This window comes from Bradysia coprophila (genome assembly GCF_014529535.1).
Source record: "Bradysia coprophila strain Holo2 chromosome X unlocalized genomic scaffold, BU_Bcop_v1 contig_79, whole genome shotgun sequence".
NCBI lineage: Eukaryota > Metazoa > Arthropoda > Insecta > Diptera > Sciaridae > Bradysia > Bradysia coprophila.
Window position 1 is genome coordinate 832,092 of NW_023503370.1, and position 27,802 is coordinate 859,893.

Consider the following 27,802-nt stretch of genomic DNA (forward strand, 5'->3'; position numbering starts at 1 on the left):
ATACTTATGCAAAAATTATTCCATCGGTATACGAATTCACACGTATACTGTAATTTCGTGGTTTCAATCCAAGTGATGCAAATAACTATTAAGTTGTACGCGAGGGCAAATAACCACTTCGTGTACCATATTTTTCCTAATTAGTGTTTAAATATCGCGACTAAACGGCCTTTTTTTAGTATGTGTTAAGAAATAGTTATTTATGAAGCCGCAGGCCGTGTGTCATAATACACATCGTGAGGGTGAGCCTAATCAAGTACTTCTGTACTTCGCACCAAGATTCATACAACGATTTATGCAACTAAATGTCGCAGTTTTCGAACGTTATGATATTGAGTTATACATAAATAACTATTACAACGATGAGCATGTTGCTTCGCCATCTCGAAGCAAACATATTTTTGTAGACAGTGTAGACCTCTTGAATGAAATTGCATTTTTTATCTCAAATTTTAGAATAGTTACTCGCCACACTATCGAATATCCGATGGACGCAGACTCATTACTCCTCCAAAAATAGGGTAAGGTATTTTCTCTATATTTACAGCGTCGTCTGTTTTACTTGATAGATATTTCACATAAAAGACCTTAACTAACACAGCGTATCTATTTTCGAATAAATCTTGATGCAGCGAAGTCTGTCGAAATTCGCTGGAATAATTTCACCACTTTTGAGGTCAACAGTTACACTAAGAGTCAAGCTAAGAGTATGACACTTTCTACTTCAAAACACTCAATTTTTTCTACCTAATCAACGCACTTCAAGCAAAAGTGGTACTCTAAATAGGGCACTGAGACTTGACAGTGCTCCATAATAAATTTTACACTGTAAAAAGAGTGGGGATCAAATTTCATACAAAATAGTACTCTAGGTACTCTCAGGTGTTAATCGAAGCACTTTTGCTTGTTCATTAATCAATAGTCTTTTTTCTCAACGCCGGGTCGACAGTTGTTAATTGACCTAAAAATGAGAAGGTATTGTTGGAAACCATAGCATCTGCAACATCAGTAGAACAGATTTTCCAAGATGGGTCTGCGTGTGCAACCCTACTATGTTGTCATTATAAAAGATGAGAGTTGCCGGTGTACTATGATGATATTTTCGACACACATGCTCTAGTTGTTTTGGTTTCGATAAATAATAAATGTTTCATCTAATTGTTTATTGACAAATTTTCATTAAATAATAATATTTGACAATTATTTGTGCGAATATCTATAAATCTGTTTGAGATGACCTACTTGACTACATTTATTCAAATCGAGTCTTTTACTTCCCAGTCCGAGAGATATACCAAACATGCGTCAATCACAAATTATTGGTATCAACCCATGGACAACAAGAATACTTTAGAAAGAGAAAGAAACTGAAACGTTGCGTCTTTATACAGGACGTTCGCATTAGTTCCTCGTTATTGATGAATTCTACATGCTAAGCTGTAGATCAAATCGTTGGCCTCTTAACCGGAGCGTTTAGAATACCTAAACGAAACTACTGAGACAACAAATACGTATAGGTAACCGGAACGGGAACACAGAATATCATTCAATTAACGGGACCATATGAAAGTTGCATTTTTTACGTTGCAATTTGGGAACGGGATATCCACATTTACGTGTTGCTCGGACTGGCACAACTACGAAAAAACATCTATCTCTTTAACCAATTTCATTCAAGTGAACTATAGTTATACGTGTATCTGTTTTGGACGATTTTTGTCCAAAATGTTCATGTCAGGGGTCGAAAACCAGAGAAAAATCTCAAAACTCCCTCATTTTCGGCCTTGAAACATGAAATTTTTTTAAAATTTGTTCCACTTTAGAGACTCTCATTGAATTTATGGTTGTGGCGGTTCAAAAAAAAAGTTGCTTATTTTGTGGCAAGTCATATAAGAGAGGCTAAATATCCGTTAAAAAAATCAGGCATTACTGCTTGGTTCAGTGTTATGCGGAAACTCAATCCAACCTCATGATCTTTTTGAAACCAAATTTTTGTAAAATTTCGAGCCAAAAAATTTGAACAAAATCAACGAATTTTCAAACCATCCACATTATTGATGTTTGTTTCTGCATGATGGCAGCTCATTTGTTTCGTTTTTCAGTTCAGCGGAATCGTGACGTGACTTCCTTCCGTGCATCATCAAGCCAAGCCGACATTAGCATTCATTTTAAATCAATCTACTGACAAACTTAGACGTGTAATTTAAGTTGTTTTTTTCGGCTCTACAATCGAAGGAATTGTAAAATAGTTAATTAAAGTTCTTTGTGATTGTTTGGTAAATTGATAAATACAGAAAAATGGGAAATAAGAATCAAGACAGTGACAATGAAAATGGATACGAAAATGGAAATGGAAAAGGAGATGATGAGGTATGAATCGATTATGAATTTGTGTGCCATCATTGTTTTTGTACGGATTCGTCAATTATGCAAGCAAAAGTTTATTTAATGATACCGTCGTTGATCTGATTATAATTGTGGTCAAGGGATGCCCCAAAGAACAAAAAAATATTTTCAAGAAAAAAAAATTTCCGACTAATTATTCCTCGCCATTTTGTTTTTCGGTGCACTGTCCTGGAAAATTTTTAATGTTCGTCCGTAATTTATAAGCCAATTTGGTTGAATTTGTTCGGCAAATCGAAATGTGTTGAAAAAATTACAATAATCAGTCTCGTAAAGTGTTCAAAACCGACAGGTGAAGCATCGTCGACACGCATACCGAACTTGAGAGGCGTTTTTGGTTTCCAAATTCAATTAATGAATTTCTACGGCGACGGTGTAATGACATGAAGCCGTCCTTATTTCTGTAAATAAGTGCCCGCTATTGCAATGGGCTGTGTCTGTAATTCATTCGGATTACCAATTTCCTTTGTTTCGCTTATATGCCCGATATGTGCCGACGATTCAGTGTCATTGATTATGTGTTAACCTTATGTGTGACAAATTTGTACAGAGGGCATGTTAATGACAGGTGTAAATATAATGGGACGACCTTTGGTCGTACGTGATCACGTTACAATGATTCCAACAGTTCAAAAGCATTACCAAAACATTTTCAATATCTTTGTTGTAATCGTCAAGAACTGTGAGAACAAATGCTTGATTATCTAAAATGTTGCTAGACCTTGTCAATGTCAAAGCGATACTATGATTCAGCAACAAACATTTCTACCGCCTCGCTAATTGCGACTTATTAATTCGAATTGAACGCAAAATTAATTTCTGTTCCGTTCGTCATTTGCAGTATCCACGTGAACCAGAGCCAATCCGAAAATTGTTTATCGGTGGATTGGACTACCGCACCACTGACGACTCGTTGAAGTCACATTTCGAACAATTCGGCACCGTTGTCGACGTGGTCGTCATGAAAGATCCGAAAACTAAGCGGTCACGTGGTTTCGGTTTCATAACCTACTCGCGATCGTTTATGGTTGATAAGGCACAAGCCGCTCGACCGCACCGTGTCGACGGACGCGTTGTTGAACCGAAACGAGCCGTACCACGACAAGATATCCATCGTCCCGAAGCCGGAGCGTCTGTGAAGAAATTATTTGTTGGTGGCATCAAGGACGAGCATGAAGACGACGATTTGAGACAGTACTTTAGCAAATTCGGAAACGTGACAACGGTTAACATTGTCAACGATAAAGATAATGGCAAACGGCGTGGATTTGCTTTCGTCGAATTCGATGACTACGATCCCGTCGACAAAGTTGTGTGTAAGTAAATTTTTCAATTTTGTCTACTTTTCCACTCGAATGTTCGTCTCGAGCGAACATATAATGTCACAGTTCCAGCTCCTACGCATATGTTTAAAATTATCGTACGGCGTTTTTAACTGTGAGAGCAATTTGTTTTAATGTTCATTTTTGTTGTGCGACTTCCAATGTCAAATCGACGCAGAAACATTTTAACGACAATTTTCCGTACCCATTCCTTTATATCGCATGATTGCGATGAGAGTGATAATCTTTATCGCGTCGTGTTCCACATTTTTCTGTTCCAATTGTACTGTCCGAACAGAAAGCGAGAAAACGTTTAGTTTGAAATGTGAGTTTATGCAGAGTATTGACCGGCATTTGTTTCCATTACAGTACAAAAAACCCACAGCGTGAAAGGCAAAACCCTCGATGTGAAAAAAGCATTATCCAAAATTGAAATGGATCGTGTGAACAGTTCTCGAGGTGGTGGTGGTGGACGCGACGGTGGCGGACGAGATGGAGGAATGGGAATGGGACGAGGAGGCCGTGGTGGTAACGATTACAATAATAGCGGTGGTGGAAGCTGGGGAAATAACCGCTCGAACAATGGCAACAATTGGAATAATGGCGGTGGTTTCGGTGGAGGTAAGTTCAATATGATTAAGCCGCATAAGAATTTAATCAAAAATTTGTATTCAATATTGTTAGGGTGGCTCTTTCAGAAAGAGTCTTTCTAGTGAAAGTAACAGACCAAGTAGAACAATTCAAACAGTCTTTTAGGGAATGAGAGTTTTATTGGAAACTCTACGTATCTTCAGCTTTACTGTTAGAATTCAATAGATTCACTAAAGCTCTTTGAAGCTCCTCTATAAACAAGGAGTAACTTACGTTCTTTTGACCTATCTTATCAGTGCGTCAATCACTGATTTAGTTTGCCCATAAAAGTTATTCGAAAACACAAAACCAGTAGAATTAATCGATTAATTGGAAACAGGTGGAAACGGTGGATTCGACAACGGTGGCAATTGGGGTGGAAACAATCAGCCATGGAACGGTGGTAGTGGAGGAGGCAATTGGGGAAATGGGGGTGGATTCGGTAATAACGGAGGTGGATTCGGTAACAATGGCGGAGGATTCGGAAATAATGGTGGCGGAAACTGGGGAAGCAACAGTGACAGTGGAAGCTATGCAAATGGTGGTGGCGGCGGTGGTGGTTTCGGCGGTGGTGCAATGAGAAATAATTTCGGTGGAAATCAACGAATGAATCCATACGGTAGTGGAGGAAACTCTGGCGGTGGATACGGTAAGTACATGAAATGATCAGGGAAATAACAAAGTGAAAATGGTTTTTGATCGATGAGAAAATAGGCCAAATGGTTCTGAAACTTGCCTGATTATATGTCCCTTGAAGTAGAGAGAAAGAGAGAGAGTTTGATTAAGTTTCGAATTTAAAGTAAATTCACCTCACATCCAGAACCATGTAGAATCCGATTTTCACAGCATCTTCTCTCATAAAGAAGCTGTTCCGTTCAAATGTCATTTTGAGGTTCAATTACAGAAGTTTTGCAGGAAGATTATCTGAATGATGCGTCCTCTGCATCCACGTAAATGATTCTAATCGAATTGATAAATTTCTAGGAGGCGGCAATCAAGGAGGTGGTGGTGGTGGATTCGGTGGCGGCAGTGGAAACAATTTCAATCAAGGCGGCGGAAACACAGTGGGAGGCGGCAGAGGCCGATTTTAAGGTATGTCTTGTTACATTGTAGTTCAATTTTATTTCAGTTTATTCGTCGACACCATTAGCTAGAATCGGTTAAGATATCTCATTCAACTTGTTCAGTTCGTTGTGCTACAGTTGAACAAAAACAAAAAAAAAAAAATACAAAATTTGAGGGAACATTTTCACATTATAAACCATACCATACAGTCCCCATTGGTCAATCAATCGTTCCATGGTGATATGACTAAGAGAAGACTGTTAGATAAAATGCCTTGGTTCTTACCACGCTTCGAGGTGTATGTACTCGAAGCGAAAGTTTTTAGGCACATTAACGCCCATTAAATTAAAATTTCTAACAATATCGACGATCGTGTTACTTTATGACACGGTTGTTGGTCGTTAGTATTGTTAACAAATATGTATACGGCCTATGTATATATACGGTCACTGTCCAAGCGGATTTTTCCGAATGATTTTACAACATGGTGCAAGAACGGAGATTCAATTTATCAAATTTTTGTCTCTGTAGTCCTAGCACTAGTTCATGGACTTACTATACTCATCATTTTTTGCTTCTCAGATTAACGAAATTTGTCGAAAATTTTTCAGACGTTCCATTTAGGAGCAATGTGTCTCAACAAAATGGGGTAATAAAATAAATTACGGCTCGGGAACGAGTACAATTTGTGAGCTAAAATGGGGAAAATTGTTGAGAATCTAGGAAAATTCATTCCAAATGTTCTTTTCAATCAACTCGCTTCAAACGTTGTAAATCATCCGGCCATTAGCTTGAAAATGTTTAGTGACAGAAGCACAGTTCTTTGGTAACAACTAGCCATCGGCCTTGTCAATAGGTGTTGACTAGTAAATTATTGTAAATAAAAACTGTGAGAGAAATACAGCTTCGGCTTAGCTATGTTATGCGAATAATTTTCCATATTCGTTTTAACACGCAGCCTGGCTACATTCAAAAATTAAATTTTGGTTTCATTTCTGTGGAAAATGTTTCCCCATGGTCGTTCGTTGAGTTAGCGTATCACTTCTTCCGTTCGGCATAAAATGGTTTTATGAGATATCTTGGTCTAGTTATGTGTATACCAAACAAAAAAAAAATTATTTTTGAGACTTTTCATTGAACCGTAGACTAATTTCAATATTTTTTACTTTGCCCACAAATTCTATAGGTCAGAGCAATCTCACAAAATTCTGTAAATACCATTACCAAATCATAGAGGAAGAGAGAAATAGACAGGTCATAAATTTATTTTAAAAAAATACAGAGAATGAGTAGCGGACAGAGAGAGTGAGAGAGAAAGGAGAAAATAATTTATGAATCCCCGAGGAAGAAGTAAAACGAAGAAAAAAACAAACAAAAAAGATAAAACAGGCAGAAAAACTATAAATTATTTAAGATGAGAGATGACAAACAAACAAAAAGAAAAATGAGAGCCAGACAAGGAGATAAGAATTTATTTAATTTATGTAGCTACTTGTTCAGTAATAAAATTCACTTTAGATAATTTACTTTGATAAACAACAAAAGCATTTTGCATTTTTCAAAGAGCCAATCTTTGAAAAAACAAAATCGAAAATAATTTAAAGCAAAAAAAACATTTTTTTTTAACAAAGACAAAACCCTATCCTCCCGCTCGATTGAAAATCCACCGTTGCTATTTATTAGAATATTTAAAAGTTTATTTAAAAAATAAAACCAATATCAACCAAAACGGCAACAACAACACAATGAGTATCAAAAACTAACAAACAAATTTATTCACACTAATAATTTTAGATAAACAAAAAAATCATCATTTATGTGTAGTATTTAAGAGTCGTTTATAAATAAAATTCCGCAAAACAAAATTATTTTCAAATTATTTAGCTCAGATTAGATCAAACGAGAACTTACTCTTTTTTTAGCAATATCACTCCCCTTCAATTTTTTCGTTTTTCTTTCTCGAAAAGCGTAACCGACATTCTTGTTAGAGGAGAGAGCATGAGAGAGAGAGAGAGCAGAACAGTAAATTTATTGAGCAGAGATGCGAGAAGAAATGTAATTTTTATAAAAGAAAAATGTATTCAGAGAGACACGCAAGCGGTAATTTGTACTTCAATTTCTACATTTTCCATTGTTGGGAGGACATATAAGCATAAAGTTTACTCAATTTGTATGAATCCGATTTATTTATACAAATTGTTGAGTCAAATAATCCGGACCAAACTCCCACCCGGCAAGATACGTCTCTTTTCATAATATATTTTCGATATAAATTATTTTCTGTGTGGAAAGCAAAGAACAATATCACTATAGCCATCCGAAAATGTTTTTTTTTAAATTTCTCTATCGTGTATAAAACCCATTCCAGTTGATATGAATTTTGCAACATATAAATTTCGAATTCTTTTTCTGTCCGATGACTGAGCTCTAAAGCCCCGAAATGAGTCTGTTTGATTGTAGATTGAAAAGAAATCTAGCTACGCTAAAATCGATAGTTGATGCATTTTCCAACGACAACATTCGATGTGTTCGAAAATTATTTTTTTTTTAAACTAATTTTTCGATAAACCAAAGTTTTGTCATCATCACATACCAATTTCTTCGTTATTCCATACCCGGTTCCTAACATTATGCCATTAACACATTTTGTGTTTATCCAATGATGTGAACACGGAATGACAGAAGCCGAAAAGGTTTTGATTTATCGAAAAATGAGTGGATGATTTTTGGCATCATCGAATGCAATCATTTAGCTAAAATAAAAAGAAAAATTGTCGGTTGTCGATTAGATTCATTGTAATATCCGAATTAGGATTTCTTAATCGAATGGAGGATTTATCAAATTGCTTTAAATAGACAGTATTGTTCATTATTATATAGGGTTTCTGTTTGCTATTTTAATGAAATAGTCGTCCTTAAATGTGTAAAGAAAAAAACGTAACAGTAGGAAACTTTGTGTCCTGTCGTCTAATAAAACTATTTTTTATAAAGTTTAAGAAGGATGATGATGATGATCTTCTTCGATGTGTACAAGTTTTGATGACAAAAGTGAATTTTAGTTAATGTTTTTTGTGTACGTTTTTTTTTTTCTTTCATTCATAAAAATATTCTTTATTAATTAAGTTTAGCTTAAAGAAAACAAAAAAATTAAGTAAAATAAATAATTGTACCTACATGTAGGAGATGAATAACTAAAAGAAAAAATATTCTGAGAACAAATTAGAATGCACAGGTGTTTTACTTTACCAATTTTATAGGAGCAAAAAGTATGTTACAAATTTTGAGGTTCATGCCAGGAAATCAAATTTTTCTGAGAGAAAAAGCGAAGGGAGAGTACATCCCCAAATGTATTATTTTTCACTCCATCCCCCAAAACCCGGGGATCATTCAAAAGAATAATTTCTGCTTATGTTGACACAACATCAAGCGTTTTTTATTTTGTCGAATCTCGTTCGATCAGCGATCATCAATGCAGACACAATGCGAAGAAAGTAGATTTCCACTTCATTTTAATATTTTGGAGATTGTTTATGCTCTAAATTATTAATGGGGATTATGCGACGAACTATAGGACCCAACTCATAAATATCATCTGGCAATTATCAGTTTTACCAATTGGTGTTTGAATTTCCAAAAACTTAAACGAAACAATGATTCAACGTTTCGATGTGTGCTCAAAAAAAAAACCATTGCAGAAGGGAAATGAGGCGAGGTCATGAGGTCATTCCAAACATAGCTGTACAGTACATATTCAAAGAACCCTATAGTAACCGCAGATGTTTGCTTTCTCCCCCGATAAACGAATATGGCGAGAGAGAATATTGGCAGGATGAAAATGCACATTTCAATAGAGTGTGAACATTTAGCGTGGCGAGACAGAGAGAAAATTGGCAGGATGAAAATGTTAGAGTGATCATTTAGCGTGGTTGAGAAAAGAAAATATTCATCTTCGAAAATCATGCTGATGGCCAGAATTAAGCAGCTTCACACACTACAGTGTAAAATGATGAGAGTCTAGGAAATGAGCGAAAATATAAAAGAAAAATTCTTTGAAAAAAAAATATTCAGAAAAGTAAGTGAAAAATGTTTTATTTACCACGTAGATTAATTTGAATTTCTAGAAAAAATTTTTAGGTTTTGTTCAAATTTTTAAGTTGTAAGCAATTTATTTCTGAGAGTAATTTATAGTCCGAATGTAATTTATGAATATCAACGAGAAGAGTGATCAAAATGTTTTATTTAGGTAGGTGAAAAGATATAAACAAAATGAGTCACGAACGGCGCGGCGGGCATCAGCTAGATTCGGTTTTTATTATAGAAAGATTGTAGGGAAAATATCTTTAAAAAAAACAATGTTTTTTTTCTAACATTTCATTTTGGGTCTTCCGACTGAAACGCTTAATGAAAACTAATTTTCTTTTTAAAGATCTGTAATGGACAATTTGGACTTGTTCAACTACACCAACAAAAACACCAAATGTGTTGGAGCGATAAAAATCGTATATCGGTTTGGTCAGAGGTAAGTTCATAAATGGATTTAGCAAATAGCCGGCCAGGAAAGTTTCTTATTGGGGTGGTGTGGTCGTTGAATAAGTGTGGCCAACAAAAACACCAAATGTGTTCGAGCGATCAAAATCGTATGATATTGGTGTGGTCAGAGGTAAGTTCATAAATGGATTATATCTGACCGGGAAGGTTTCTTGTTGGGAGGTGTTTATCATTGGGTACTTTCATATATTCTTTAGGTGGTTGCGAGAAATGTTAATTTTTTGCTGATAATACTCCACTGCGCCACTTAACACACAATTAAGGCTTTTGAGTGGTATTTAAATTGAATTTTATTCCAACAAATTCATCCAAGGACTGGTTCTTCAATTATTTATTCTCTTTTCAAATTCACTATTCACCTCAGAATTTTTCCAATTTCATTCTTTCCATTTTGAAATCAATTGCAACATTTTTTGTTAAATAATTTGTTCAGAGTAAATGGGTCAGATCTATTCAAATCCATATTGCACTATGAGTTCAACACTCTCTCACTTTTCACTTATGGTAACTCAAAATTACTGGGGTTGTGTTCCGAAACGAGAACATAAAAAATCGATGATTTCTATTGGCAGAAGCGATTCGCAATTTATGCACAGTTCCATTTCGCTTGCTTTGCACTAATTTAATTGAAGTTTTTTTCCAGGAGACAACTTAAATAAAAAAAGAAAAGAAAAATTGGAAAAAAGCAAAAAAAAAAAAAAATTGTTCAAAAAAGAGAAATGCAAAAAATAAATATTTTCATTAAATTGAAACCAACAACAAAACATGTTTTTAATCTACACCACACTGAAGCAAAAATGCTGCCTTTACGATGCAGTCACACTTCTGACTCCATCCAAAAGGTTCGGGTTCGATTCCCGACTTGGGCTGTTGGTATATTCCTCGACTTATATTCATCAAGATCATAATGTGCATGTATTTATCATACGTGTGAGATGCATTCATAAGGGACTAACTTCTTGGACCTCATAAATTCCTACTTAAATATTTGGTTCAGGAAGCTTCATCCTTTGCGTGGTCATATTGGTAAATTTTATTACAAAACTCGTGTTGAAGACAACGGGGAAAATGTGTCACCCAATTTTATCCTACACTAAGATGACACGAAGAAATGTCTTATCGTATCCCATGATTCATCCTATTGTAATTAACAACATTAAGAGAAACCGAATGTTCATCTCCATTTGAGTCTGCATTAAGTAACCCTCATCTGAGGCATCTTTTAACTGTTATCGAAACGTTTTCAAGAAATGAAACGGATGAGTTAGGTGAACACATGAGAAATTTTATGCGTAATGTGATCAACCTGTACAACGTTTAGGAATAGTCTTTATGAACTTATGTTGATTTCTCGTCAACATACTTACGAAATCCGTTTTTCCTCATTCTTTGTACACATCGAACCACGACTGCAAAGAATTGTCAATTCACGATAGATGATCGCTTAGTATCAGATCACACATTTTTCAATAGTCACAATTGAGATCGAAGGTGAAAATTCGAGTATTTTAGGACTACTTTGTAAAATGAGCTTGAGTTTGCTTATCGTCATCTCGGGCCAATCAAAGTTTGAAGCACATTTATATTGCGTTCCTGAGTATATCTAATAGGGTGACACGTTTTTCAAGAAGTATTTTATATTTGAAGGCGCGCCATTTTAGATATGAAGTTACTTTTTGTCTCACCACGGATAAATACTCAATAGTGTTTCAGACTATGACTTAAACAAAACACGTTGGATGCTCGTAGTTCCTATGAACTGAAACAACATGTTATAGCTTGTTTTGTAGGGACTTTAAAGAGCTATCAAACACATAAAAGATAGATAGAAAATGTTGACGGGGGTGTGGACCTATTGGCTTTTATCAATGTAAAATTTTCATGGAAATGGCTTCATTGAAAAATCACTTTCTGTCAATTGATACACAAGACTTCTAATTGTTTGCTAATGGATTTAATTAATATTTTTATTTATTAAAAGTCGTTTGCACAGGTCTTGCGTAAAAATTAACGAAAAATGATTTTTCATTGAATCCATTTCCATGAAAATAGTACACGAAAATAAGCCATTGGGTCTATGTCTGTCTACAAGCAGTCAACATTTTTCAACAACCTTATTTGATAGCTCTTGAAATATCTATGGACAGTCAATAAAAAATAAATTGCCAGAATTTGCGTGCCACCTTACCCATTGTATTTTGTAGCTACCAATTAATGTGCGCTGGTAAATCATTACAAAACCGTTCCCAGGTTCACCCAACGTCTGCATCTCATTTAAAATCAAAACTGCATCAATGGTTTTTAATTTTCCTTAACTTCTGTTCCATCAATCCCGAAATATTATTTCTTTTGCCGTTCTATTTAACTTTCTCATCATCATAAAACATTTCATTTTCTACGAACGTCTCAACTAATTTTCCTTTTCTTATTGCTCGTATAGGTCCATTTATGCATTGAAAATAATAAAACGAAGAAAATATAATATTAATTTGGCTGCGGTGAACCGACCGAACGCCCCATCCTCTCCAAATATAATATACAATACCATAAGCATAAATGCTTGCAACAACAACAACAATAAAATTCCGTGTATCTTTTCATTTATCAAAAAAAAAATAATGAAATATCCTTTTGTTGTACAATTTTATGTTTTTATTATCCCGAGCAATCTATTCAGTTGCCTAATATTCGGTCAAATATTTGTACAATGATTATCATTGATTGCGTGACCATTTAAATACCATTTATACTCCTCGTTAGATGAGTGTAGGATGAGAAAATTAGAATATTTTATTCATGTTTCGGGCACCTTTAGAGATGATTTATGGATGTTGAGTTTAAAGAAATAAATTGGTATGGGGTAAGGGTGCAAGGCTAATCATTTATCTGCGATCGAAATTATTTTTAATTATTACTTGAGTTACGTGAACTGATTGTTAATGTTGTTTTTCACCTTCCACATATCTTATCAAACTAATTAACTCCATACCACAGTTGTGTTTACCCAGATCCTTCTCCTTTTACCATAATATTTCTCTCGAATCAGTTAAAACACGAATGAAAGCTTTTTTATTATCTTTCCTTTTTCCGGTAAGGACAATTTTACATTTCAGCTGTGTTAATTATCCTTACATTCCTACTGTGTTGCTTTTACCTAGACCACAAACAGATTCGTTGTGGTCTTGGATAAAGTAACATCTAATTGAACATCTCAACCATCTAGAATCGTTTCATCAAGATTTATCGAGCGTTTCTTTCTCTTTCAGGTTAAGAAGTAACAGATTTTATCTGAAAGAAAACCATTTAAATTAGAACCGTTTGATCAGACAGAAATTCAGAAATTGAAAATTGAGGTAAGAAAACCATTTATTTACGTGTTTTATGTTGGTCCTGAAATTTGCAACAAAGTCCATAGAGATTACGCATGCGTGTATGTGTGGGTTAAGTGTATATGCAGATACAATTTTATTAGATTCGATTACATTCTTCACGAAACATTCAAACACCTAAGGCCCTAAGTAGCTTTCACGTATATTTTCACACGTTTTTCCAAATTTGAGAAAATATGGGATAACATCTCAAGGGGAAAATAAATTTCTCCTCGAATTTCTCAAATATAATCTCTGATCAGAAGTTCGTCAGTTTTCTTACGCGTTTTTTTTGCCGACATTATTTCTTAGTCTTAAAAAATTAGTTTTTCTCATTTTTTGTTTTTTTAAATTTATTTGGGCTTACATCAATCGGTGAAAATAAAATCTAATTTTACAATAAATATTTTGTTCGTGCTAAGTCCATTATGTGGTAATATTCGGTAGATGTGATATTAATGCCGGCTTATCACAATGTAAGTCATTTGATTTTATTGTATCTGATCCATAAAACTGTGTTTCGGTCGAATGAACTGATGTTAGATTGACGCTTGGTACGATCGGTGAATATGGAATCGAAGACATGTAACCATTAGCGACAGCAAAATTCCTATAAAAATCAAAATTGATATTTTTATTGTTTCTTTTTTTTCATTTAATAATTGCAATAATTTATTGTACTAAAACACCTGTACCAGAAAGAACAACAACAAAAAATTTATGACCCAACTAAATGTAATAAATCAACAAATTAATGGTGTGGTTGTGACATGCTCATTAAAGTTGTTGCATGTTAAATTATAATATAAATGAGTGGACATTTTGTCTATTTTTTATCAATGGCTATCGGTTGTAACTAGTTTAAGGTAGATTGTAGATTGTAGCAAGTTGTTACTATTTTTAAAACGTAATATTCAATGAATGCGTACGAGAATATTGCGCATTTATAGCTATAGAATGGGAGTTATGCTTTGGTTGCAAACCTCACACTTTGCAAAACAAAACGTTTCAAACAAGGACCTGATCTACTGTTCTTTACTTCATTTTGTTTTAACATGAAATTAACTGTATACGACAAAATTAGCCGTAGGCCATCGCTTATTTTTGCCCTAGATTTATTATAACAAATGTTCAAAAGGTTCATTGATAAGTCATTGGTTGTCAAAGACCTGCAATCTCTACACTTTTGACAATAAAAATAAAAATTGATTGTCTGTTAACCAACCTGTACTGTTGATCAATCTGAGCCTTTTCAATGCGTTTGTCCTTGGCTCTTCGATTTTGAAACCAAATTTTAATCTGCGTTTCGGACAATCTCAAACTTTCTGCCAATTCAAAACGTCTGCCTCGCGATATGTACTCGTTTCGATGAAATTCCACTTCCAGCCGTAGTGTTTGCTCGCTGCTAAATGTGGTGCGTTGTCGTCGGGGTCGACCTTCCTTTCGTCGACGTCTGGCTACTGTTTAAACAAAAAAACCGACACAATTAATAATAAATATTGTAAATTAAGACCTGCCACTGAGCCCTAATAAAAGTGCTTGGCTTTGTCTATTATGACTTTGTTCAGTCATTAGTACTTTATTCATTGGTACAATTTGCATAAGATAAACATAAATTTTCCTTGAATACAGAATGGAATACTTATTATGGGTGTTATAAACTAACTAACTGTCTTCTACTCAGTAGACTCTACTGTATAGTAACTTATTCAATCCAAACATTGTTTTTAACTTAAAGTTTCTTTGAAATGTTTTCTTTACTTTCACAGGCAACGTATCTCCATTTCGATATGAATGAATGTAAAGAAAAACGTTTTACAACAGCAAAATTGTAACACACAAAAACCCTTTAGCAAAAGATGCGAACATTATTTTAAGGTCGAAGGTAACATAATTATAACTTTTCCATTTGAAGCCTGAATAGAAGACTGAATAAAGGAAATCCGCATATCATTCGGTTAATATGCTTTTATGTTAAGACTTTTCTGATGAAGTTTTGTAATTCAATGCGTGGGACACATTTTTCGCAATGTTGTTTTAGAAGTTAGGCGAGTCAGACAGAAGGTCTATATAGTTCCCATTTAGTACGATTATGGACACGAAATCGGTTGATCCGAGCCGACGAACTTGAGATCAATAAAGACAGAAGAGGCCATCGTTTCTCTGATTGTCCATTGTTATCAAGGATACATGTGTGGTTAATAGATTGAACTTGAAATTGCTCTCTTCAGCTTCAGCTACAAACTTCCCACTGTTAAACACAAGTAAATACGAAATCGCGCTACATTTTGTGCTACAATTTTTAGATATATCAAAAATTTTGTCCCGCAAACTGATCCCATATCAAAACCAATAAATAACACCTAAGACACATGTTATTTACCTTGTGTTTGAGTTTTTTTTTTTTTAATACTCACATACCATATGGTACAGCAGTGAGAATTCCCCGTCAATGAGAACAAATTTCTTTTGATTTTTTTTTTTGTTATGCTGTCCTTGTGTGCTGTCCTTAATATTGTGTTATAAAAACATTAGTTGTGGGAGAATAGGCATTATCATTAGTTAAATTTTGTTGTTAAACGCAGCTATCAATTACATGGCTTAAATATGGGGACTTCATAAACGAGACTATGATGAACGATGAAGTGGTTTCATTCATTTATGAACCCATGTTGAAATTAACAATAATCATTAGTCCGACAGCGGCAACTTGTGCGAATTTGAGGTATTAATAGTCTTCGTATGGTACTACTGAAAACATTTTTTTCGGCTAAAATGTTCTTACTGTAGGTACGAATAGCAACTCGACGGAGATCTCATTTATCTTTTGACATTTTGCCAAACTTGACAAAAGAAAGAAAAATTAGGTCTACTTCGTGCTTCGCAACAATAGCTAGAAATAGCAGCTAGAAATATACCATACCTTAGGTAAGGTTCAGCAAGGCCCTCCGATAACTATAACAGCATTTTTTACAAAATATTGATTCCTGTCACTGCTTGGGACAATAGTAGCACGAAAAAGACCTAATTCAAATTTTCGTTCTACCGTTAAACGTGACAGGAGAACTAACGAAAAATTTACATTAAGCCTCTTTCGCATTGCTAAGTGTAGCTACAGTAAGAACTATAGAACGAAACTGAAGAAAAGAAAACAACATAAAATGAAAGTTACGTAAAATTTCTTCTGTTAGGTACAATGTCAAAGAACGTTGGCATCGATGTCTACAAAGCCAGTAACAAGATTTTGAACACATTAGATTCATCCTTTTCATTCAGAAAATCATCTAACCTCTCATTTTTCTAATGTTTTTCAAATCTTCGAAATTTTACTAATACTCGACATTGCCTTCGGACCATTTAATTCGATAGACGAAGTGAAAAATACTTTCATTTTACTTGTGGTATCTCATTCGTTGTCTCTGCAATCCATTGTTAACAAATGCATTAATAGGGGAATGGGTGAATATGTTTGTGTTCAGGAAAAAAGGACGATTTTTTTCGTCAATATTTTTTTTTTTTTTGAATTAGTTTGAAACGTGTATTTTGATGTACTCGCACCCTATTAAATTAAATTGTTAAGTACACTTATCATAATCTAATTGAATTTTATTTTTGTATTATTTTATTGTCAATTAGAAATGATCTGAGGGAGCAATTTCAACTGATTAAATCTGACCGATTATGTTATGAACTGAGTTAATTGATTATTTAACATGACAGTAATGGGGTGTTTATATTGTGTACATATTGTGTGGCTGATATTGTAATAAAACTATTAAATTTCTCTCATTCACAATAAAACTGAACGATATGATGGAAATGTTTTGTGAAAATTCACGTTTCACCATCTGGCCACCGAGCTGGTTTCTTCAATTTTTGTTATAAATTGAAAAGAAAACAGAAAATTACAATTTTGATATAAATCATAATAAATTTTCGTTCCATTCAATTTAGAATAAAAAAATCGTCCTTTGAGCTTTTTCAATCATTTTTTTTTATTTTGATTTATTTAAAGAAAAGGACGAAAATGAAGATTTCCGCACAATGATAAACATAAAACGGATCAGAGAGAAATAAATTTTCACCGAAGGATTGCTATTTATGTATTCCTTTTTTCATGAAACATCCCTCCATGACTTAGATTAACATCCATGGTAGCCGCATTACCTTAGTTATATATGAGTCTTTCACATTATTGAAATTTAGTCATAAACTTGTGAGAAATTGCGGTCATTAAAATTCTTTCATTTCATTAGGCCGCAAATGAATCACTGAGCGAGTTGGAGATACAATCGTTAACAGTAACTGTGGATACTGAGATGAGGTGCTTGTTGAACTCTTAAGATTTAGTTTAGACAGAGAAATTCACCTTTAGTGGGTAAAGCTCAGATGGTTCATTTTTAATGGTTTTGTATGAGTTTGGTGTTGGAAATAAAATTTATTAAGCTGAAGCTTTCTCCAGTTTAATAAATTTTAATTCCAACACCGAAGTCATCAAAAACAATTAAAAATGAACCATCTGAGCTTTATCTAATGACATGAAGTCCAAAAATTGCATACTATCTCTTAAGATATGAACGGATAGACGATAGGTAGAACAAGTGTCACGTGAGTTTTATAGCTAATAACGTGTTTTACTTGGAAATGTATTATATCTAAACAATAATCCTACAGTCTACATTCTTCTTAATTACAGTCAGCGACTTTGAAATGAGTGGTGCATTTCGTTCAGCTATTTTACAGCTGATCGTCGCATACAAACTACAGTGTTTTTAGATCTTTAGACGGTCTGAAAAACACCGGCAACAAAATGCACTATTTATTTCAAAGTCACCGACTGTATTTTAATAAAATAATTTCCAGACAACAGGTGAACGGAAGAGACAAAGTTTTTTTTTCTAGTTCGTCTGGGAATAAGCTTAAAATAGGCAAAAATTCAGTGGACAATATTTTTGAGCGGGGAATGGACACAAATATTTATGCACATTTTGTTGGATTGTTGGGTTTGTTGTAACTTCCGGTACTTAACAGACAGGAATATGTGATCATCTCTCAGACACTAATCAAATTGTCGAGACTATTTAATCGCATGTCCGTAGTATCGTTCTTCCCTTTTCAATTACATAATAAATCTTAGCATAAAAGCTGTAAGCGAAAAAAAGCCCAGATCTTAAACTGTATTCTACTGGAAATTAAAAATAACGAAAGAGAACTTAATGAACCATAAATTCAAATCAATGCATCACCACAACATATTACATGGCAAAAAAGAACTCGGTATCATATTCATGTAGGATATATCCGATTCCAATGCCATATCCCACACACATCAGTGTCATCCGAATTAACCAATTGTTTAATTTGTTTAATTTGTCGACATTCTGTCTGCCTATATTTGACTTTTTCGTTTACCTTCCTTCCTTTTACCGATCATCATATATCGGCTTGCCAATATGTTTAAAAAAAAAAATTAAAGGAAGTCAAGTTGAAAAATCGCATAAAGTATTTTACGTGCTTTTCATATACATTGTGATTTAAAGAATCTGTTTCATTCCTTCCCCTTTCACTTTTCGAATACGTGTATATGTAATGCATATATTATACCTTCCTTAAGCGGCTCTCCTGGTTTACCAATTCATTTATGTGGTTAGTAATATTTTCTTAAATATTGTGTGTAGTGTTATTGTTGGGTAAACGATACAAATAGGAAGCCTTGCCTGTATCAAATATCAATTTTGCATGTAAACGGATTTACCACATATGGTACGATTATGGCTTTGAAACGGCGAACCCTTGACATTGTGTTTAATTTTTATAAAGATTATTTTTTTCGTCTTGTTTTAAGGAAATTGTTATTTAAGTACAAAGACGATTCTTTTTCTCGTTTACCGCACATTACAGGTATGAATGGTGTATTGAAAATATTAAAAGCTGATGGCATAAAACAACAAATCGTTGCACGTTGTATCCGATGCACTGGATACAAAGGGCGACCGAATGATCTACCGCCGCATCAGGAAGAAGGAAAATTTGTGCAAGTTAATGGAAGAATTGTTAAGGTAAAATCTGATCTAATTACTGAAACGATAAAAAATCAAAACAGATTCTGAACAGATTCCACCACCTCCGACCACTTGTTGTATGTCTGGCTGTGCAAATTGTGTGTACATAGCATACGCCGAAGAAGTTACGAAAATCTTCCGTGATGGGGGTCACTTAGCCAAAGAAATTATTTTGGAAAATATTGACGATCCAAATATGAAATGTTTTCTGTCGATGGAACTAAGGAATGCGGATAATAAATGGAGGAAATGATGCGCATCAATAAATTAGTATTAAGTCGTCTGTGTATATATAGCGGCTAGTGAAAGCAACTTTAATTTAATCCGAAAATAAATTATTTTGATCTGAGAGTTTTCAAGTTATTTCAAAAAGACCAAAAGGTTCTAAAGGTCGCGATTCGAAGATTCGAAGATTATCGTCTATCAACGTCAAACTACTATAGAAAATCGTAGTGTTGCCAACAGGAGTAAGATTGATTACAAGTCACATGAAATTCTTAACAAATTTACACAAATTTACATGTGTGTACATTTCCGGGAAAAATGTTTAGTTTTTAGTGTTGACTTGTTATAAGCTTTGTGATGCCTTTGACTGATTTAAATGCCTTTGCATTATGTAATGCTTGGAACAAAACAAAAGACAATAAAGGACTCTTATTACAGCAAGGGTTCATATTTAGTAGTTTTACCCTATTCATCAGTAATAAACAAACGTCCGCTGCTAATAACTCAACAGTCAACACAAATTACATTTATCACGAATCTTCGGTTTCATGAGTTCGTTAAGAAGAACGAAAAAATCTTATTTAAATATACACAAAACAGTCATCGATAGATTTAAGCTATTGAAATGTGTACACTTCCTGACGTCCTTTCAAGGGAGAAACGACTTTAAAAAAAATCATTTGACTGCATTTATCTATTTACCTACATTTGCTCTGTTTTTTGCATAGAGTAAGACTACCCAGTGTGTTCTATTGAGAGTGGGGCGCTTGGTTTTTTTTATGGACATTTACCTGTCACTTGCATTTCCTCCACTTCTCGTAATTGCTAGCATTTGCCTACATTTACTCAAAATTTTTATTTCATAGACATTTACCCCACCCTGTGACAGAGCATTCACCCAATTCGTTTAACCCTCGCGCTCACGAATAGCTCAGATTCTCAGTGACTGCAATAAAATTAAAATTACTTCCGCTATTAGCGCCGCCAATCCAACCATTTATCGTAGAGTCCGTAGAGCCTGATGAAGACATTGTGGTAATAAAACGCAAATATGGTAATTTTACAACCGACATTAAAGTGAAAATGATGATTCCTAATTTGACACTGGGAATAGAATGTACTCGGCATTTTGTGTCCAATTAGGCAAATACTATTTTCACTCTCAATGTCGACACGAAAAGCCAAAGAACAATTTGGTGTGATTGACATTATTTTCTCCACTCAATAGGCCATGAGATAATTGCGTTTTGTTGCAGCACTTTCTCTCCCGTGGGGAAAAAAATATAACTTTTCTCATTTGAACTGTCAATTTATTTACGTTTTCGAAAATGCTATGACGTTTCGAGGAGAAAAACGGTTAATCATACCATGCACTGCACACATAAAAAACGTTATGCTCTGGGAGAAGTAGAAAATTCCACCTCGAGCGAAATTGCTTTTATTGGAGTTTTCTCTCCTCAGTATAACTATTCCCAAACTAGCTGATTCATATTCATTTGATTTTTGCAATCGTTGAAATATTGAATTTAAAAAAGTAAAAGTTGAAGGATTTAAGTAGTTGTCTGGAGCGTTATTGATTTTGAATAACAATTTCAATAATATAAGCAAAGCTTCGATTTGCAATTAAAAAAAAGTTTCAAGGTGAAGAAGTACAAAGTCCCGATTTTGAATTGGTAATCGATACACAATTGTTCGTCAAGTTTCGCATTTTTTTTTTTAAATTCAAAATTCAAATTGAATGTACCGATGACTTAGTGGAAATGAAATATGGTTTATAAAGGGTGATTTGGTTGTAGGAAAATATGGGTAGTGAGATGGGTATATCGAATAAAAAAATAAAATCGGTTTTGTAATCATTTACTCTCGAAAGAGTGTTTTGACTTGAGGCTTACGAACATAATAAGACATGTGAAAGCGAATTATAACCAAGGACGTTAAAATATCCGTGATACGACAGCGTTCAACATCAACACCTAACATCATAAAGTATAAACTGTAATATACCCACAATTCAATAACAATAACAACAAAATATTAAATTCACAATACGTCCGAATTACAACAATGAAATCACTCATTCGTGGATTTTAATCCAATCACAATAATGTTTTGGAAACATGGAACAATATCATTTTCCCCAATGTATATTTCAATGAAATGAAATAAACTCCCACTAACCCCAGCGACAATAAATATAAACGTTCATCATATTGTAACGATTATATGTGATATTTTAAGCGCTGTAAATCTGTGAATGTTGTGCACACCCACACCCACATTAAGCCCGATTTTATTGTGCGGTTTGTTTCTTATTATGTTGGAACAAGTGCACGAAATAATAATAACCCAATGAATGTGTGTATATTAGAGGTATCAGGTATAACGAACGTTTGAATCAGATAGCGTAAAGGAAGTAATTGTTGGATCCTAAACAGACCTCTAAAATTAAAATTAAAAGAAAATTATTACTCAGATGTTGCAATACGTTTGGTGGTATGGTACGATCTACAAGAATAGAGAGACCCAAACAACACAATTACCTCACCTCCATCACAGCCGAAAAACTATCGATTTCCGTTTTCCGTGTTTCCAACAATTTGGTAAAACATTTAAAAAAAATGCATAAACATCAGAAAATAGTACACCGCACCATCAAAAATCATATTCCAACTGAAGAAATTCGTAACAATGTGGCGTAAAAGCTTAGCATAAAAATAAATTGTGAGAGTTTTCCGGAACGTTTGCGAAATTGTAAAAATGGAAAATAAATTCGTCGTATATTCGAAACTGAAAATTCACAGATGTAACTCTATTGTTAAGGTGTCTCATTTCATTTTATCTGCTATGGGGGAAAATGTTTATTTTTCTTTTTGTGATTTTGATGACGGTGAATGGGACTAAAGAGCTATATTCATCATGAATATTATGATAATATGTTTCAATTGAGGATTATGATTTTCAATGAGACAAGAAGTCGAGTGTTTAGCAAAGTATTAAAATTGATAGCAATAACGAAAAATGGGTAGTGATGTCGAACTGTCTTTCCACGACTGTAAATCTAAAAAAAAATGGAAATTTGGGTATGTAAACTATAAACGATTAGGCGTAATTACAATTCGTAAAACTAGCCTCATTCTCAACAAGAAACGCTTAAATGTCTTCGATTGGTCTAAAGAGTTCGTAATCGTTGACTTGAACTATGTTCAATTTTATTGGTAAAAACAATAATTTCCAGGCAATTTCCAATTAAACCTGATTTGTCGATGAAAATTCATTTTTCGATATTTGCTGATGGAAGGAAATAATTTCCTTCCGATTTTGATAAAGAAAAAGGAATTTCGATGTTATGCAATTAGAGTGGAAGAGAAGCTCCTTGTTTCGAAGTAGAAGCCTATAGATCAATAGATCAAAGACTTTTTATGTTCCCTACTACCTGGTCTTACTTTTAATGTCAGAAAAGTTTCCTTGTTTTCAATAAGTAAAGTTTTGAAATTTTGTGTCGATGGCAGCGTCAATTATGTTGGATTGCTTTTCATTTGTTGTGAATAACGGATTACAATGCAAAACACAGAATAATTGTCGATTCTATCAACACAAAATTAGTCGTGTGTTTTATACGGAATATCCTCATTTTGGAGTTCGAGTTCATAATAATATAAGGTTCAAAACGTGAGGTTAATATAAAGCGGACAATCCCCACGGATATGTACACTAGTCTTAATTGATGTACCATAAGAGAAGATGGAGTCAATTGACCGATATGTTCTGTGGAGATGACTCTTTGCAGTTTGTTCGTTAATGACCTCTGGCCTCAATGCCCATCTTGATTTTTTAGTGAAGCTAATTGAATTGTACAAAAATGATTCAAACAAAATGGATCGAAATTACAATCGCTAAAACGAACTGGTGTGCATACGTTATTTTGCACCAGCTGGTCCCATTTGGAATTGTATGTGACCAACTGGTGCAAAATAACGTATGCACACCAGTTCGGTTTAGCGATTGTATGTTTGAGTAACAAGATTCGACCGATTTTGGGATCGGGTTCGTAATTAGAAGTTAAAAACGACCAATCGTCTTTTAATTATTGACCTCGTGGTCGGCTCGTATCATTAAAAATCACATAGAAGCATAATTTTCTTCTATTTGTCTCGTATTTCACAATTAATTCTGAAGATGTTATTCCAACAAAATTGAAGTGGTAACCATAGCAATAATTGTTCATCTACAGCAGTCAAAATTCACTAACAGATTGCTCATCGCAGTCCCAATATTTTACGAAACTACGAAAGCCGTTTGTTCTTGCAAGTTAAACTAAACAATCAAGTAAACAAGAACTTGTATGGAATATATTAGAGGATAACAGAGCATAAACTCTGAGATGCCAACGAGGATAAGATGTGTTCATTGTTACAGTTAGATAGTTTGGAGCTTCATTTTGTGAAAAGGTTATAATATTTCTAAGTGCTTGTCTGTTAGTAGGAGGTAACAACCTGTTGTTACAGTCTACTAATAATAATTTTAATAGCTCTGTTAATAATTTCAGAAGAATAATAATTGAAATTTAATGTTTTGAGAACTATCCAACCAATTTTTAACGAACAAGAATTTATACTGTTTTGCAAACGTAAAAACTCCCAATTTCGTTGCAGAGGTCCTGCATAGATCTTACAAATTTAATTCACGAAAAAACCAACAAATTAAAAAATTCCTTGAAATTCCTAAATATAGGAATGTTAAGGAATTTTTTAAGATTTTGTAGGAATTTTATAGAATTAAATTCTTAAAAATAGGGCCTGCTTCCGTTTTACTGATTTCTCTCATTTATTGCCGTTTAAAATATCATTCGAAAGTAGAGAAACGGAGAATAACAGCTAAGGTACGAATTTGGTAGTTTTGACGTGTGCAAAACAGTACAGCCAAATTTTTTCAAACAAAACTATCAATACAAATGAAATAGGTGATAAGACTAAAATTATTGATCTGGGTTTCGTCTCGAAAACAGGACCTTTCGATTTTTAATTCCCAGTAAACGACCTAGTAACTTTTGTCTACTACAATTCATGTGAATGCAACGTCGATTCAACTATAGTTGGCAAATTCAACGGAAACCGTGGCTAGTTAGTTTAGGATTTGAAAACACAGCCACACGTCTCATGCAAATATCGCTAAATCTTTCTGGCATTCCAAAGATCGTTCGATATGTTTCATTTAACATGAAGATTATCTCACTCTAAACAATCGTAATTCAATAAACTTACGGAAAGCAGTCAACCCAGCTGGTAGATGATGATCAGTTAAGCCCAATATTGGTCTGAATTGATTGAAACTGGGTGAAAGAAAATTCATGGAGCCCATGTGTTGCATGTTAAATCCGATATCCAATGGATTTTCCAAACCCGAACTGTCGACGATGTGGTGCTTCCTTTTGGACGGTAAAACGGAAATTAGTATGTAGGGACGTGTGGTGTGGAATTCGACATTCACAGTGTTTCATTGAACTTGAAGTTATACCTATCAAGTAAATCTGGTGACGAACTTATTTCACTTGCTAGCGGCGAAATTGGTTTTATAATATTCACGTCAACCTCATTGTTATTGGATGAGTGTTCTAAATGACCGTAAATTCGTTCAAAAAATTGTCGTGGTGATTGTGGCCGATGAACATTTGTTTTTAAATTTTTATTCACTGAATTATCATACACAGCACGCACATTCGAAACTTCTGTGGAATTCATTTTTTTTGCTGTTATTGTAATTAAATCTTATTCGCTTAATATAAATAAGTGTCCGTTTAAAATATTATACGAAACAAAAAATCACTTTATCTTTTCGTTATTGTTTATAAACTACCCGAATATGTGTATCCTCCCTCAATGAATAATAAACATAAACTGACCCATGAATGTTTTAACAAACGGTAAGAGAGTATTTTCCATTATATCAACATGATGATATAGCCATCAATGAATTTTATAACATTCGCTACGCTAGTTCATATGGTTGCATATATACCACAATACATTATGACAACAAATATACAACTTTTTTAAAAGGGTGACTCGATTCGACGTAAACTTGTATTTCAAACAAACACTTTTGAAATTAGCCGATTCATTCATGATTTTATTGGATTTTTTTACTTACTTTGAAACAACATTTATTTAAAAAAAACTCTGCGTAAAATCGCGAAGCCTAGCTTCTACAGATTAGGATCCTGTGCGCATGTTGAGTGTTTTACTAAGTATTTACAGACCAGAGATCACGTGTATCTTTGATTTATAGTTATTTACGCAACTAGAGAGATCTATTTAATGTGGATTTGGCAGTCCGAGCAGAACCTTAGACTTGCAATCACACCAGGGCAAGAAAGTATTGTTATTGGAGAAAGTCCGAAAGCTCATTCAAGCTTCATAATTTGGGTAATTATAGTGTGCCTTTTGTCTGCAATCATGAACATTTACATTGTACACACTGAATGACTCGTACATATGAAGTAACCAGAAGATACAATGAATTGATGAGCATAATGTCTAGCCTACATTTAGGAAAGATATGAATTAGGCACCTAAATTTCTTTAGAGACTATTTGCATACTTCGAGGTGTGGATTAAAAGTAAGGTTGAATCGGTGGTTCGGACTGAACTTCTTATACGCCGAACAAGGTTGGTAATTTTACAAAGCTTATGGCTCGATTCAAAAAATTTGATATTAGACCTGATATGCTATGTTATGTGTTGCTAAAAAATGTCGATTTGTAAGCAGAAGCATTGATAGTAATAGTCATCTCAATCAAATTATATGCAGCTGGTTACCCTGTAACGTTGCGCACAATCTAAATATGAGCAATATCAAGTTATTGGTGATTTCTCTCCCGGAAAATGTTTCATGTTCTAAGCACCTCCCATTCATGGGTGGAGTTAATACTTTCACTTTGCTGTACAATTGTTGATAAAGGATTCGCGATTGTTTATGAGGCATTTTTTTCTAACGTCGATTTATAAATTCAAATTGCTGGAATCAAGGATATTAAATGGAAACGTGAAATTATATTTGAAGACAATGGACAGTTTAATTAAAGTTCATCTTAAATGTAAGGATGTTGTTGAGCTTTTGATAGAAATGTTGTATTTAGCTGGAAAAAGTTTATTTTTGTATATTTCAAAATGTATATATCTGATAGCGATTCTGCGAGGGTCATCTCATTGCATTGCAATTTGTCTGTTTTGATTCAAGAGAATCTTATCTGTTTTAATAATTGCATGTCAACAGCATAATATTTTACGAATTAAATAATAATGAAGACAAACTGTTTCTTAATTTAAAAAGTAATTACACCGAGACATGCTAAGTTAGGCAGTAATTTAAGAGGCATCGGGGCTTAGTTTAATTGAAGCCTACATTTGCGTGTCTCGTATTTCATTTTTGATGATATCTTTTCATCAGAATCCTTTTTGAAAAATGTACGACCGCAATAACGACCACGAATGTGTTAGCTTTAAATAAAAATTAGTTTTGGTTTACCAGTTCCGTAAACTTTTCGGTTTTCTCAGAGCTGGTCAAAGTTTGAACGTCAAACTCATATAACCAAATCTATTTTCTGTTGAAAGAAACTACATTCGTGGTGGTTATTGCGGTCCTATATTTTTGAAAAAGGATTCTGCTGGAAAGATATAATCAAAAGTAAACTAAATGTACGCATCATCGCTTAGCTAAAATTGCAGCCTAAATTTGAGCGCAAAAATAGTAAAGAAACATAAAACTTAGTGATTTCTGGCCAGGACATTCTTCAAATCGATTTTTTTTACCATGAAGCCATTCCAAATGGAGAAAAATGAAGAACACAACCAGATCTACATTTTTCTCCATTTGGCCCAAAATTAGCCTTCATGGTAAAAAGTTGATTTGAAGAATGTGTTGGCCGGAAATATGTCACTAAGTTTTATGTTTCTTTTTATGAGAACTTTGTGTCTGAAAAAAGTGTGACCATCGTTTTGAATCAAAATGTGTTGACTTTGACAAAAATAATAAATGTTTGTTGTCACAGCTCTGTAGCAGTGCTATGTTGTTGTACGTTACAATTCAGCGTTGTGTTGATTTGTTTTAAGAGGCATCATTGCTTAGTTAAAGTTGTAGCCTACATTTTTGCGTTTCATATTTTATTTTCGATCTGCATTTT

At 34.0% G+C, this 27,802-nt stretch overlaps 2 protein-coding genes across 3 annotated transcripts; one reads left to right on the top strand and one right to left on the bottom strand.

The window, feature by feature from the left end:
• The first annotated feature begins 2,105 nt into the window (after positions 1-2,105).
• On the top strand, positions 2,106-10,645 carry LOC119070400 (heterogeneous nuclear ribonucleoprotein 87F). 2 transcript variants are annotated; one of them, XM_037174725.1, is made up of 6 exons: positions 2,106-2,370; positions 3,245-3,719; positions 4,095-4,346; positions 4,696-5,004; positions 5,340-5,447; positions 9,847-10,645. In XM_037174725.1, exons 1-5 carry the CDS (start codon positions 2,299-2,301, stop codon positions 5,444-5,446), a joined length of 1,215 nt encoding a protein of 404 aa, XP_037030620.1. In that variant the 5' UTR covers positions 2,106-2,298; the 3' UTR covers position 5,447; positions 9,847-10,645. The 2 variants fall into 2 exon arrangements, with proteins under 2 accessions (XP_037030620.1, XP_037030619.1); XM_037174724.1 differs by lacking the exon at positions 9,847-10,645 and adding an exon at positions 6,607-7,707.
• Positions 10,646-13,678: 3,033 nt separating this feature from the next.
• On the bottom strand, positions 13,679-25,490 carry LOC119070403 (homeobox protein rough-like). The gene is made up of 4 exons (XM_037174727.1): positions 25,138-25,490; positions 24,885-25,048; positions 14,562-14,796; positions 13,679-13,946 (listed from the first exon to the last, which is right to left on the bottom strand). The coding sequence occupies exons 1-4, from the start codon at positions 25,359-25,361 to the stop codon at positions 13,763-13,765; spliced, it is 807 nt and encodes a 268-aa protein (XP_037030622.1). The 5' UTR covers positions 25,362-25,490; the 3' UTR covers positions 13,679-13,762.
• Between the last annotated feature and the right edge of the window lie 2,312 nt (positions 25,491-27,802).